The sequence below is a fragment of the Humulus lupulus genome, chromosome 9 (genome assembly GCF_963169125.1).
Source record: "Humulus lupulus chromosome 9, drHumLupu1.1, whole genome shotgun sequence".
NCBI lineage: Eukaryota > Viridiplantae > Streptophyta > Magnoliopsida > Rosales > Cannabaceae > Humulus > Humulus lupulus.
In genome coordinates this window covers 125,733,323-125,747,263 of record NC_084801.1, presented here as the reverse complement: position 1 = coordinate 125,747,263, position 13,941 = coordinate 125,733,323, and the positions used below count along the sequence as shown (strand labels likewise).

At 31.0% G+C, this 13,941-nt stretch overlaps 1 protein-coding gene across 1 annotated transcript; it reads left to right on the top strand.

Annotated features, from left to right (window-relative positions):
* Positions 1-3,491: 3,491 nt before the first annotated feature.
* On the top strand, positions 3,492-5,662 carry LOC133801718 (uncharacterized protein At4g19900). Its single transcript, XM_062239979.1, has one exon. It carries the CDS (start codon positions 3,820-3,822, stop codon positions 5,326-5,328), a length of 1,509 nt encoding a protein of 502 aa, XP_062095963.1. The 5' UTR covers positions 3,492-3,819; the 3' UTR covers positions 5,329-5,662.
* The last annotated feature ends 8,279 nt before the right edge of the window (positions 5,663-13,941 follow it).

Genomic DNA, 13,941 nt, shown 5'->3' with positions numbered 1-13,941 from the left:
ATTATTTTTAAATAGATTATTGTTGGAGTATTCCAATTAATAATTTTATTATATTCAATTATTAAACAATTTTTAACCACCAATTATGGAGCTTTGTCCACGTTATTACATTTCAAGAAATATATGGATTTGGTCAATAATTATATATATGTATATATATAAAACCAACACGCATACGCATATCCCATATATATATAATGACTATATCTATATATGTATTGCTGCTTTATATACAAAAACATAATTACGTAATTTTCTTACTAATCTATCATATATATTAGGTTAAAACTAAGTGCAAATATACATTTATTTAATTTTATTTTAAAAAATGTATTTATTTATTTGTAATTGTTATATAAATTTTAAACAAATAAACAATGTCATATACTATAAAATAATGACATAAACATATTTTAAAAAAAATATTAAACCAAAATATTTGTATATATTTTTTAAAATATAAAATAATTTTTTTTGTTTTTTTAAAAAAAAAAAAAACCATTAAACTAAGAATCCGTTAGATAGACATTTTTTATATATAAAAATATGATGAATTCTAGTTTTAAAATTAAATAATTTTTTTAAATTTACTTTTAGAAAAATTACATATGAATTTCAATATAATCAAATATTAAAAAAATTATAAATTATAACTATGAATTTAAAAAGATTATTTTATCAAATTTTAATTATTTAACTAAAAAAACTTTAAAACCAACAAAAAGTTATATATAAATGTATATTATTTAATTAATGGCTATAGCAATTAAAATAAGTAATTTCTCATTAAGAAAAACTAAACAACAGAATAAAAAAAAAAAAATTTATGTCTTATTTCACTATTACATATATGTTTGCATAAACGACAAAATAAATAATTAATAAAAAAAATAAAAAAAATTAAGCACATAAATAATTTTTTGTTATAGTTTTGAAAAAATTATTGATAGAGTAATTTAAATATTTTAATATTAAATTTTAAAATATAAGATGATAAATTATTATGGTTCATTTATTACTTTATTTTTTCTAATTTATTTACCATATTTAAATCACTTTATTACTTTTTTTTTTTAAATGATCTTATTTAGATAATTTTAAAGCAAACAGAGTTAAAAAATAATAAAAATATGTTAAATGTAACTAAAACAATAATTTTGGTTAAAATCATATTTATAATATATAAAAATAAAGATATTGACTATAATACGATGGAAAATTGATCGAGCTATACCTACTTCCTCAGCTTTGACTGATATTCGACTGTGTATGTTGATAATTAATATTTACTTGACGTAATTAACATCATTGATTCTCACAAGTACAAACATTAATATTACCTCCATAATTAATCATGTATATATATTACAATTTTGATTTTATATGCGCTAAATATATAGCCATTTATAATTTTTTTCTTTTTGGGTTATAATATTCAATATTGACTCAAGCATAATCCAAATGACTTATATAGCTTAATATGGCAAGATTTATACTAAAACTGCTAATTGTTAAAATCATACTCAAATTTAAATGAATATCCAAATTTTCAGCATAAAATATGGTATGTTTTGATAATGTAGTTTCATGTTTATCAGTTTACGTGTATAATTTTATGTTTACCTTTTTTTTTTTTTTTTTAAATATCACTTGATAAAACAAGTTAGAGAACCTTTTTAAAATAAACGTCATCTTCTTAAGTAGAACTTTTCTTAATGAAAAAACAAAACACAAAAATACTAATCTCTTCACTAGCGACTTAGCCTAATAAAGCGGGAAGTTTTCATTTTAATCCAGTTTGGCTTATTCTTTTAGCCAGTATATACATATATATATATATATATATATATATATTACTAGATACAACCAATCAACGCGTAATGAACGTTTGCTTAGTTTTAAAGTTGTAAATATTATCTATAATTTTAATAAAAACTGATTCACTATTTAAAAAAAAAAATATATATATATATAATAGAATAAATTATAATTCTACAGTATATATAAATATTTATAATAATCTCTATATATATGACATCTAAACACAACGTTGACATATATATTTATTTACATGACTACATAACATATATATAAAATACAATAATATTTAAAAAGAAATTAATAATAGAAATAAAATAGAAATAGAAAAAGTCATAGTGTAAACAGTTGTATACATGCATCAAATATTTTTAGTTTCTAATGTATCTCACAATATCCTTTAGTGAATTTGATGAAGAAAAATAGTTTCAATCACTTGATAAAAAACAGACCACCACACAAATTTATAAGATAAAAAAAAATATGTATGCCTTTATTATTTTTAAATAAATATGATTTAATTATTTAAATTATCATAAAATATATTAAAAATATAAATTTTCAATTAATTATTTTTAAGTTTATATTTGTTCTAGTTTTTGAATTTGGCAGTGACAACAAAAGATTATATATTATATGTTTAATATAATATTAAGTTTAAGTCACTACAACAAAATAGGTATTTAATGGCTATATGAGGGAGACATTGTAGACATTTGATGTCTCCCCCTAGGGGAGACGTTGTTGCAGGGGCCATCTAAAGTGGCCCTATGACGTCTCCCATGGGGAGACGTCATAAAATATATGGTTTTATTATTTTTAAATAATCATTATTGTAAAATATCTCAAAAATATCCTATTTTAATTTGTTTAATTATTTATTTATTTAAGTTTAAGTCATGTTTACAATCTACCGTTAAATATAAGAATATTCCGTTAATGTTAACGAAAAAAATAAAAAAATATTAAAACCAATAATTTCTGTTATCTACACACTTATTATATAGATGAGATTTTGTTACTTTATATATTTATTTACTACCAGTTTTAATTATAATACAAGTAGAACATCATATTTTACAAAGAATAATAATATGTCCACTAAAATATTACATCAACTGATGTGAAACTGTCCCACCTGAAATAAAGTTGTTATAATATTTTTGTGCATAATTTTGATGCACATATCATTACTCATATTACAAAATAATTTTAAAAAAAATACTTTAGACTTAATATTTAATTAAATACATATTTAATCTTTTTAATAATCCCTCCACTTAATATTGAAAAAATATATATATTTTTTAGTGTTTTATAAAACAAAAAAATGAATATGATCTATGAGAAAGAGCTAAATCTCATGTTACATATGTCAAAATGTAAAGTAACAAAAGAATACATTCACAAATACATATAAAGAATAATACTATTTATTAATAAATTTTTTTTTAGATCTCGTATTTTATCATATTTATAAAAAATTATCGTCAAAACTTAATTTTAATTAAAATATTTTTTAATTTAACCTGTAAAGATTAGTGTTTATTCACAAATTATTTTAAGCATAATGCCATAATGGAATACAAGAAAATATTTCAATCTAATATACAATACATGAGGTCTAACAAAAATATGACAAGGATGTAATTATAAAATATAGAAGTACAAAATAGTATGTATATAAATAAAGAATGGTTAAGGAATACTAATAGTGCCTAAAGATTTCAATTGGTTGGATGAGCTGACACATTCCAATACTACTTATTTAATTCTCTCTTATAGAAGTGAAAGTTGGTAACTTTTCTCTTTACTGCATCTTCTAGTTCTACAACACTTAACATATATAATACATTACTGTACATTTTGCCGCCATTAAAAATGCTTTCTTTTTCTTCTTCTGCGACTCTCGTCAAACTCACCACCTTCTTCTTCTACTCATCATAGACACCGTTCCTTTCTGGGTTCAATTAAAGATCAATTTTGTTCCTTTTCAAAACCATGTTCGATTTAGAAACTCAAAGCAAAATCCCAAAACCAATCCAAATACTATGCCACCAATTACACACCTTCAAAAAATCAATCTTCGGCTTTCTCCTATGCCTTCCGACCTCTCTTCTCGCTCTTCTTCTTCTCATCCTTCTCGCCTACAATGGCGTCTCCGTCTTCTGTGTTCATCTCCCTTTTCTCCCCAAGACCCCACTCCCTCCTCTAATCCCTCCATCTCAGCTCATTCTTCCCTCCAATTTCTCCCGCCAAAATCTCGCCGGAGATCATAACACTAAGCTTCTTCTCCAATGGCCGCCGAATCCATCTTCTCCTTCTCCGACGAAGCTTTCTTTTTCTTCTTCTTCTTCAGTGTATGTTGTTAGAGAAGAAAACGCTCCTCTCTTTATAAAGACTACTACCCATTTTCCCAGTTCACCCAAACCCGAAGTTTCGCTCGTTAAACCGGTACCCATTACCGGTTCGGCGAGCCGGAGAGCCAGAAGGTTGAAGAAGATGAAACGAAAGCTTCGGTCTTTGACTTCATCATCGTCGGAAACGGTGACGACGAATCAGCCGTTTTCGAAGAGAATCAAAGAGTTTTTTGTTTCCAAAAACTGCACCAAGCCACGGTTCTTCATGACATGGATATCGTCGTTGAGTTCTTTCGGCGAAAGGGAATCGTTCGCCGTGGAAAGCCTGTTCAAGTCTCATCCGAACTCTTGTTTAGTTATAGTATCGAAAACGATGGATTCCGACGAAGGAATAAACCGTGTTCTGAAACCGTTTTCGGATTCGGGTTTCAAAGTTCTGGCTATCTCGCCGGATTACGATTACGTTTTCAAAAACACTCCGGCTGAGGCTTGGTTTAACTTGTTGAAAACGGGTAAAGTCAATCCGGGTGAGATTCCTTTGGGCCAAAACCTCTCTAACTTGCTCAGATTAGCTCTGCTTTACAAATACGGCGGCGTTTATACCGATACGGATATGATTTTCGTTAAGAGTTTTTCGAGACTGAAAAACGTTATTGGAGCTCAAACCATTGATTTGGAAACGGGGAAATGGAGTAGGCTAAACAACGCCGTTTTAGTCTTCGACAAAAGTCACCCTTTACTCTTCGAGTTCATTAAGGAATTTGCTCTAACATTCGATGGAAACAAATGGGGTCACAATGGTCCCTACCTGGTTTCGAGAGTTGTTTCAAGAATAATGATCAATAGTAGTTGTGTTTTCAGAAACAGTGGAAACGAAAAATCCGATTTCACAGTTTTGGCTCCTCCTGCTTTTTACCCAGTTGATTGGAGCAGAATTCAAAGCCTGTTTTCAAGTCCAAACGATGAGTTTCAATCCAAATGGGTTGTGGGAAAGTTGAGGCATATAAGAACCAAGAGTTTTGTGGTTCATTTATGGAATAGACAGAGTAAGAAGATGAGGATTGAAAAGGGAAGTATTTTAGATTATATTATGTTAGATAGCTGCGTTTTCTCTTGTAACAACAATTCATTATTGGTCTCTTCTCTCTAATTTATGAGTGAGTGAGTTCTTTTACTTTTTTTAGCTATAAAGGGCCATAAAAAGAATAAGAGTTTTGATGAAAGTGTAAAAATTGTCTTTATACTACAGTGTTTTCAGTGTCGTTTAGCCTTTATTATAGACTAATACATATAGAGAGAGCAATGAAAAGAAAAAGAAAAAGGATTGTGTAATTTTGATGTTCATTCATATTTTCATCACTATTATAGATTTCAATAGCCAAACCCTTTTCAACTTTTTCTCCTTTTTTATTCCTTTTTCTTTAAAGATATTGAAAATGAAATGTTGCATATTATTTTGTTGCACATTCCATAATTATATGGTACTTTTTATAAGCTCATAATGAAAACAAAATGAAGATGATGAAGAATATATAGGAGGTTGTTTTAGTTATTATTTTTTTTATGTTCATTCATATCTTGGTCACTATTATAGATTGAAATAGCCAAACCCTTTTCAACTTAGTTTTTTTTTTTGTTCTTCCCTAAAGATCGTGAAAATGAATGTTGCATATTATTTTGCTGTCCATATTCCATAATTATATACCCTTTACATGCTTATATATATAGAGCAATGTAGAATAGATGAAGATGAATTAGGAGGTTGTTTAGTTTTGATATTTGTTCATTCATATTTTGGTCACTATTACAGATTAATACAATAGCCAAACCCTTTTCAACTTTGTCTCTTTTTTCTTTTCCTACAGATCTTGAAATGAAATATTGCATGTTATTTTGTGTCGAATAGAAAAAGAAGAAATAAACTTGATTCTATGAAGAAAAATAAATAAATAAATTGCAAAGGATAAAGCTCATTATTATAGAAAAAATCTAAAGAAATAACTAAAGGGGACATGAAATGTGCAAAATAGTGAAAGTGTTGTGTCAACTTTAATTATTTACTTTCTAGCCTATGCCACCATGTGCTTAACCCTTTCTATATTTTAGACAGCTCATTATAAACCCCATTTTCTCAACTTCCCAACCTCTTATTATTACTTATTTTATCTTCCTATATTGAACCCAAATTTAAAAATTCATACTATCTTACAAAAGAAAAAGAAAAAAAAGAGAGTAAAATCAATTGTACATGGTAAGAGTAGTTGATTCATTTATTTATCACTTTGATGATGTAAGATCATGTGAAATATATTGGTTTTGAGAAGATTAGGATGACACTAAGAAATTTTGGTCACTATCTACCTAGAATTTTTTAGTAGTTAAGAAACACAAATTAGCATGAGGCTCGTTGCATTACATGCTTTCCTTAATGTTCATAATTTAAGAAAAAAAACGTTGGTACGAGACGAGAGATGCCTTCCACCTAATTTAATGGCTTACCTCATGCTTTTATGCTTATTTTATTTGCAATTAGTGGAAGAAAAAATAATAATGCAATTAACTAATTTAAATTGGTTATTTATAATCTTAATATATATGTATAGATATTTATATATTCAATTTGAGATTTTTTTTTATTCTCGATAAGATTTGGAATTCGTCCAGTGATAAGACGAATTCTGTTCAGTCCAAAATTGTTCAATTAATAGGTCAACAAATAAAAATATTTTTAATACTTTTTTTCAAAAATTATAAATTGATGAATACATCAAATATCTATAGAGCTCAAATTTTGATTAATGAGTAGAATATAAAGGTTATACATAATTTGTTCAATAAGTTATAATTAAAAAAAAAAATACATCAAATTTGTAACCAAATACATCCAAATTATTGGTCAGTACATAGGGTTGACCAAAATGTTGAAATATTTATATATATATATATATATATTTATTCAATTGCTAAAAGAATATTATTGTATGATGATGTACCTCAAGACCTTAAGCATTAATTGGTTCCAATCTTTGTAACATGTCTAACATGTAATCTGCTTCATATTTTTTTGGGTAATAAAATAGTATCTTATTACAGAGAACTCACATGATTATAATTACATATAACAACTTATACACCTTCCTAGGCTTTCATGATTTTTCTTTTGACTAGTGAAGAACACCATTATGTAATCTTCATGGTGATTATTAATCTGTTTTGGACAACAAAAATCAAACATTGAAATAAATGTTTGATCAATTCTTATCTTGTCTTCTGATTAAGTGATGTTTAAGCAAAGCTTTTAAGGTTCATTAATTGCCCTACCTTTCCCTGATCATCTGCTCTCTCATTTTTTTATATTAGTATGTTTCTTAATGATGTGTTTGCACATCCTCTGGTATGCAGTGGTTTGGGCCTTGTACCTGGGCCCAAGATCTACCCAGGAAAGAGTTTGTCTGGGCCCAAGGCCCACTTATGAAGTAGATGAAAAATGATAAACAGCCTGCTTGAAGGTATGTTAATGCTTGTTCAAGAGATATAGTTGACAACCCATTAAAATGGTGAATTCTAGCAAAAATAAAAAATAAAAAAGTTGAAAATTTAACCCAAAAAACAAAGAAAAAATTGAAAAATTTATGAGGTCGGCTCAATGTTTTCCAAGTCCTTAGGTCTAAAATTCATGTCGAGGACTTATTCCTGAAAGAAAAAAAATTATTACTTTTTTTTTTCATCTTATAACTGTATTTTATTTTTAGATATAGTTTTGAATTTTTAAAATATGATTTTGAAATTTTTTATGTAGAAAATATAATTTCTAAAATATTAACCAAACACAAATACATTGTTTTGTTAGAAAATTTAGATAAAAGTAAATTATTATTAAGTATTTGCTGAATAATTAAAAAAAATTACAGAAGTAATTTTAATTTATACGACCTTTAGAAAATTTGGACCAAATATATAACAAAAGTTTATATTTTATTGAGTATTTATAGCAAAAGAAAAAAAAACCCTTTTTTGGATATCTAAAAAATATAGCTTTCAAATTTATTTCTACATATATACTAAACATATATCAAATGACAAATATGATACAAAGATATTACATATTATGTAAATATATATTTTTTATAAATTTGTTAAACCTAATATCTTACTATAATTTGGTAGAAAAAAGGTACAATTATATGAAATACCAGTTTTTTTTTAATAAAGATACCATATTAGCTGAAAAAGATTAAAACTACAATAAAGATACTCAAGAAAATAAAACACAACAATATATATACATATTAAAAAAAGCCAAAAATAAAAATAAAAATAAAAAACATAATATTGTTGTATAGTTTACTTTCTCTTTTCATTTTCATGTTATTTATAGAATATGTTGTCGTTTTAGAAAAGAATAAGTCAATTATATTATATCATTTATATTGTTTTCTTAAGTTGCAATCCCCATTCTTTATAGGGTAGGTAACCATATGATACTCTGTGTTTTTGTAAAGTATCGTTTTGGTACCCTGTATTTACAATAATGCTCATTTGGTACCTTGTATTTTAAAATCGTACATATTTGGTACCCTAAACTCAAATTTAATTAATAAAATTTTACCAATTTAATCAAACTGCTCTCAATTATATGAGTTCCAATTTCAAATTTAATTACTTAATTACATATAACTGATGGCAGTTTTCGTCATATTCACAAAATTTTATTTATCAAATATGAGTCTAGGGTACCAAATATGTATGATTTTAAAATACAAGGTACCATATGAGCATTATTGAAAAAAGAGGGTACCAAAACGATACTTTGCAAAAATACAGGGTACTAAATGAGTAAATTCCCTTCTTTATATTCTCTGTTCAATTTTTTTTTCATTCGTTTCTTTGCATTCGTTTATGGCATCCTCAAATCCATATGGCGTTCTTGGATCTTCTTCATCGACTGTAGTGTTTTCTCACACTCTCTTCGTAAAGCTTGACAACAATAACTTCTTACTGTGGCGTCCTCAGATCTTGGCTGCAATCTGTGGTCATGATCTTCATGATTACATCGACAAAGACTTTGATCCGCCTCCTCAGTTCGTGGATGAATTTGATAGAGCGCTGGAGAAAAGTAACCCTAAGTACAAAGAATGGCTGAAACAAGACCAATTACTATATTCTTGGTTACTTTCTTCTATGTTTGAAGGAATACTTACAAGAATCATTGGAGCGAAGACCTCGGTTGAAGTATGGACTATGCTTGAAGCATATTTTGTTGCACAGATAGAGGCGAAGACAGATCAATTCAAATCGTAGCTCATAAACATCAAGAAAGGATCTCTCTCGCTGAATGAATATCTAGTGAAGGTTAAATTTCTGGTGGATTAGTTGCGATCAATAGGGGAAACAGTATCGACAAAGGAGCATATTGTAGCTATTTTCAATGGATTAAATCTAGAGTACGATACATTCATCATCTTTGTAAACTCTAGATCTTAACCATACACTGTGGCTGAGATGGAATCTCCGTTGTTGGCTCAAGAGAGTAGAATCGAGAACAATCACAGGAGCTAGACTCGTGATTGCCTCAAGCAAATTTTTCCCAATCCAAAAAACAAGGTCAGTTCTCCAATCCGAGGTCAAACTCAAATTTCCCCAAATTTACTTCTTCAAATTTCAGTGTAGCACCTGTTGGTCATGGTTCTTCATGGAATCCATATGCTACGCCACCTATAACTGTTGGATCTACTTCGAATTAGGCAACTAGAGGAGGCAGTCGAGGAGGTTTCTCATCTAAAACAGTTAGTACCATACCGATCTGTCAATTGTGTTCCAGACCAGGTCATCTTGCCTCAAAGTGCTATCAACATTTTAATCATTCGTTTCCAAGGTTTGGTGCTTTTCCACTGGACAAATCTCCTCAAGCTATGATTGCAATGGTGGTGACATCAGACTTAGTCAATGATCTGGCATGGTATCCGGACTCAGGAGCTACACATCACTGCACAACCAATGACCAAAATTTAACATCCAAAGTTTCCTACAATGGATCTGAACAACTTCACGTTGGGGACGACATAGGTTTGACCAATTATAACATTGGTAAGGCTACCATAACTTCCAATTCCAATTTCAATTCTAGACCCTTATATCTCAATAAAGTTCTCCATGTTTCAACTCTCACAAAAAATCTTATCAGTGTGTCAAAATTTACTCAAGATAACAATGTCTTTATTGAGTTTCATCCAACCTTTTGTCTTGTCAAGGATCAGGTCACTTGGGAAGTTTTGATGCAGGGCAAAGTTCACAAAGGGCTGTATAATCTTGATGTCTCCTCTGTTCGTTTGTCAGACACAAGTTCTCCTCAAGCTAAAGTTTTTACAGTTCAAATTGAGTCTTGTAGTTCATTTCCTTTTGTACAAGCCTCTAATGACATGTCTTCTGTGTATATGCTTTGGCACAATTGGCTCGGACACCCATCAGCCAATATTGTTGCAAATATACTAAAATCTTGTAATATTTCTCATGGTAATAAAGATCACAATGATTTTTGTTCAGCATGTTGCAAAGGAAAAATTCACAAATTTCCTTTTCCTTCATCAACTACTCAGTACACTTAGCCTTTACAACTCATACACACTGATATTTGGGGTCCTTCCCCTCATGTATCTAGCAATGGTTACAAATATTACATCTATTTTATAGATGCATACTCTACATTTACTTGGGTCTATCTTTTGAGGACAAAATCTGAAGCACTTCAAACCTTTATAAAATTTAAGAAACAAGTTGAAAATGAGCTTGGTTTTACAATCAAATCTGTCCAATCGGACTGGGGTGGGGAGTATAAGGCATTCACACAATTTTTACTTGATAATGGCATCAATCATCATTTGTATTGTCCTACTACACATGAGCAAAATGGTGTGGCAGAGCGTAAACACCGCCACATCATTGAACAACTCTCACTCTTCTTGCTAATGCAATCTCTCTTTTATTTTATAGGATGAGGCAGTGAGAACTGCCATTTATCTCATTAATAGATTGCCAACTAGAGTAATTGCTAACTCCACTCCTCTTCAACTTCTTTTCAACAAAAATCCCGACTATTCTAAGTTGAAGATTTTTGGGTGTGCTTTCTACCCAAACATACGTCCATATAATAGACACAAATTACAATTTCGGTATGTTAAGTGCATTTGGGGTATAGCTTCAATCACAAAGGTTATAAGTTGTAACGCTCTGGTTAGCCAAGACCGTTACACGGTGTATTTTAAATAGTTCTAAACTCGCTAAACGAGTCATTTGGCCATAAACGTGCCACTAAATGTGATTAACGGTCCAGAGTTAAAAATTTCAGTAAAAAGGGATAGATATTTCATTAAAACGTTAAGCTGTACATGGGATCCCATAATACACGGTTACAAAGCTGTTTACAGTTCCAAAAGGGTAATTACAACTCAAAAGTTACAACCCACCGACCTAAGTGGCAAAAATAGGGTTTAACCCTGGTTCCTTTGAGAAACCTTGGCCGTGGTGGTCAAGCGGCTGCATATGTACACGTCGCCACTAAAGCTCTCCAACTCATGGCTAGTCCAGCTTCCCTTTCCCCTTACCTGCACCACATAGCACCCGTGAGCCAAGGCCCAACAAGAAAACTTAAACATGATTGCCAAACCATAATAAGCATGCCTAGCAATAATAACCCTACTCATGCATGCATACTGTTCACATAAATGACCACATTGTCATATGGGGGCCAACTACCCTAATTAAATGATTGATGAATCATATCGGGGGCTGTTGCCCAAAATGCATGATTAATGAATCATACTGGGGCCCGTTGCCCACATTACATGATTAATAAATCATATCGGGGCTCAATGCCCTAGGATATGGGACTAATAAGTCACCCCAGGGCCCATTGCCTTATCCTCTGTATAACCAGCCTTGGAGCTGGCCCAGCGTACTTGGCGCTTAATTTCCATGACCATTGGGTCGGACAAGCGTATGATGCGCTCCTGATCATATCTAACCATATCGACCAGCGCTCAGCGTGCTATTTCCGCTCTTGACTTATAAGTCAATGATTTTCGACCAGTGCTCAGCGATATTGTCGTCCTTGACTCATAAGTCAATGCTTTTCGACCAGCGCTTAGTGCTATTGCCGTCCTTGACTCATAAGTCAAGTTTTTCTCAATCAGATAATGTAGACAAGCATTCATTAAATAACAAATATCCAGATACAGAGTACTCAACATGATTAATCAATCAATCATAGACATAATCATAATCATGCATATTTACAGGGCCCTAAGCCCTAATCAAATCTATACTCAACATTCGGGCCAAGCCCTAATCATGTACATCACATATTAGGTGCAATTTTCTTACCTCAGGTCTGAGTGTAAAGTAAAATAAGAATGACTCTCGAGCACGATTCTGATTCTGATCCCCTAGCGATAACCTAGTCACAACCAAGTATAGAATCCCAACAATAACGAGTAAGTAAAGGCTTCTGGACAAAGTCCTACCCTCTGGGACGTCGAATTCTACTAAACTAAGTAGCATGATCGATCTTGAGCCCTTAGGTTTGAGTTCCCGCACTCAAAACCTCCCCAAGGCCCAAAAATCCCTTAAGTGCTATGACCCCAAGCATTTGAGCCGTGACCCGCCTAAGTCAGAGGCCCAGCCCCTCCTTTCACTAAACACAGGTCGCGACGCAACCCTGCTTCAGGGAAGCCATTCAGTCTTCTGGGTTCATGAGGGCCGCGGCGCCCCAAGAACAGGGCCGCGACGTGACCCCGCGAACCTAGATTTCTCAGATCCAAAACCTCTAAAAACTCACCCCAAATCCGTACCAAACCCACTATTCAATTTCACAACATCCCTAGAATGTCCTAGAAAACAAAACCCGCCATTCAAATGGAACAAAAACTCAGAAATTCAAACCTTAAATTACCTTTGATTAAGTTGTTTTCCCGCTAAATCCTCCGGCTATCAAGTTTCTAATCTTCCCTAGAATCGTTATGACTCTAACCTTGCTTGAATCCGAGTCCTAAAGCTCGAGTTTCCTTCGAAAATGCTATCAAGCGTCAAAAAGGAGAGTAGGAGAGAGAGAGAGTTTGATCGTGTTTTCTATTTCTATCAGGTTACTGAAGGCTCAATTAACCTTAAGTAAATCCCAAGGCTTGGGGTACCAAAAACGTCACTGATGGTAAAATGGTCAAATTCCCCAGAATTCCCTCCTGATCTCACTAACTCCCAATATATTCTCAAATATTCATTCCCATTACCCAATATCCCGGTAATGTACTACATAACCAAAATACCCCTTGACTCACCTCGAGTCAAGTATTGCTCCCGTTGTGACTTTCCCGCTAACTTGTTCCTTAGGATGTCCTCGTGCCGAGTAACCTGAATATATCCACATAATAATGTGGTCTCACACATATATCACATATATGCCAAATATACCCATAACGGACCAAATTACAAAAATTTCTCTTCTGATAAGAATTGGGCCCACATGCATATTTAATATACCTAAACATGCATACTAAGTCATATTATAATATAACTCATATAATCATATAACAATACACATATATATATATCACATAAACACATAATTTCTATAATTTGCCATCCTGACCCCCTAATTAAGGCCCTAAGCCTTATTAGGTAATTTGAGACGTTACATAAGTGTTTGGATAAGTCAGGTCGTCTCTATTTATCTAGAGATGTTATTTTTGATGAAGCAAAGTTTCCTTCCTTT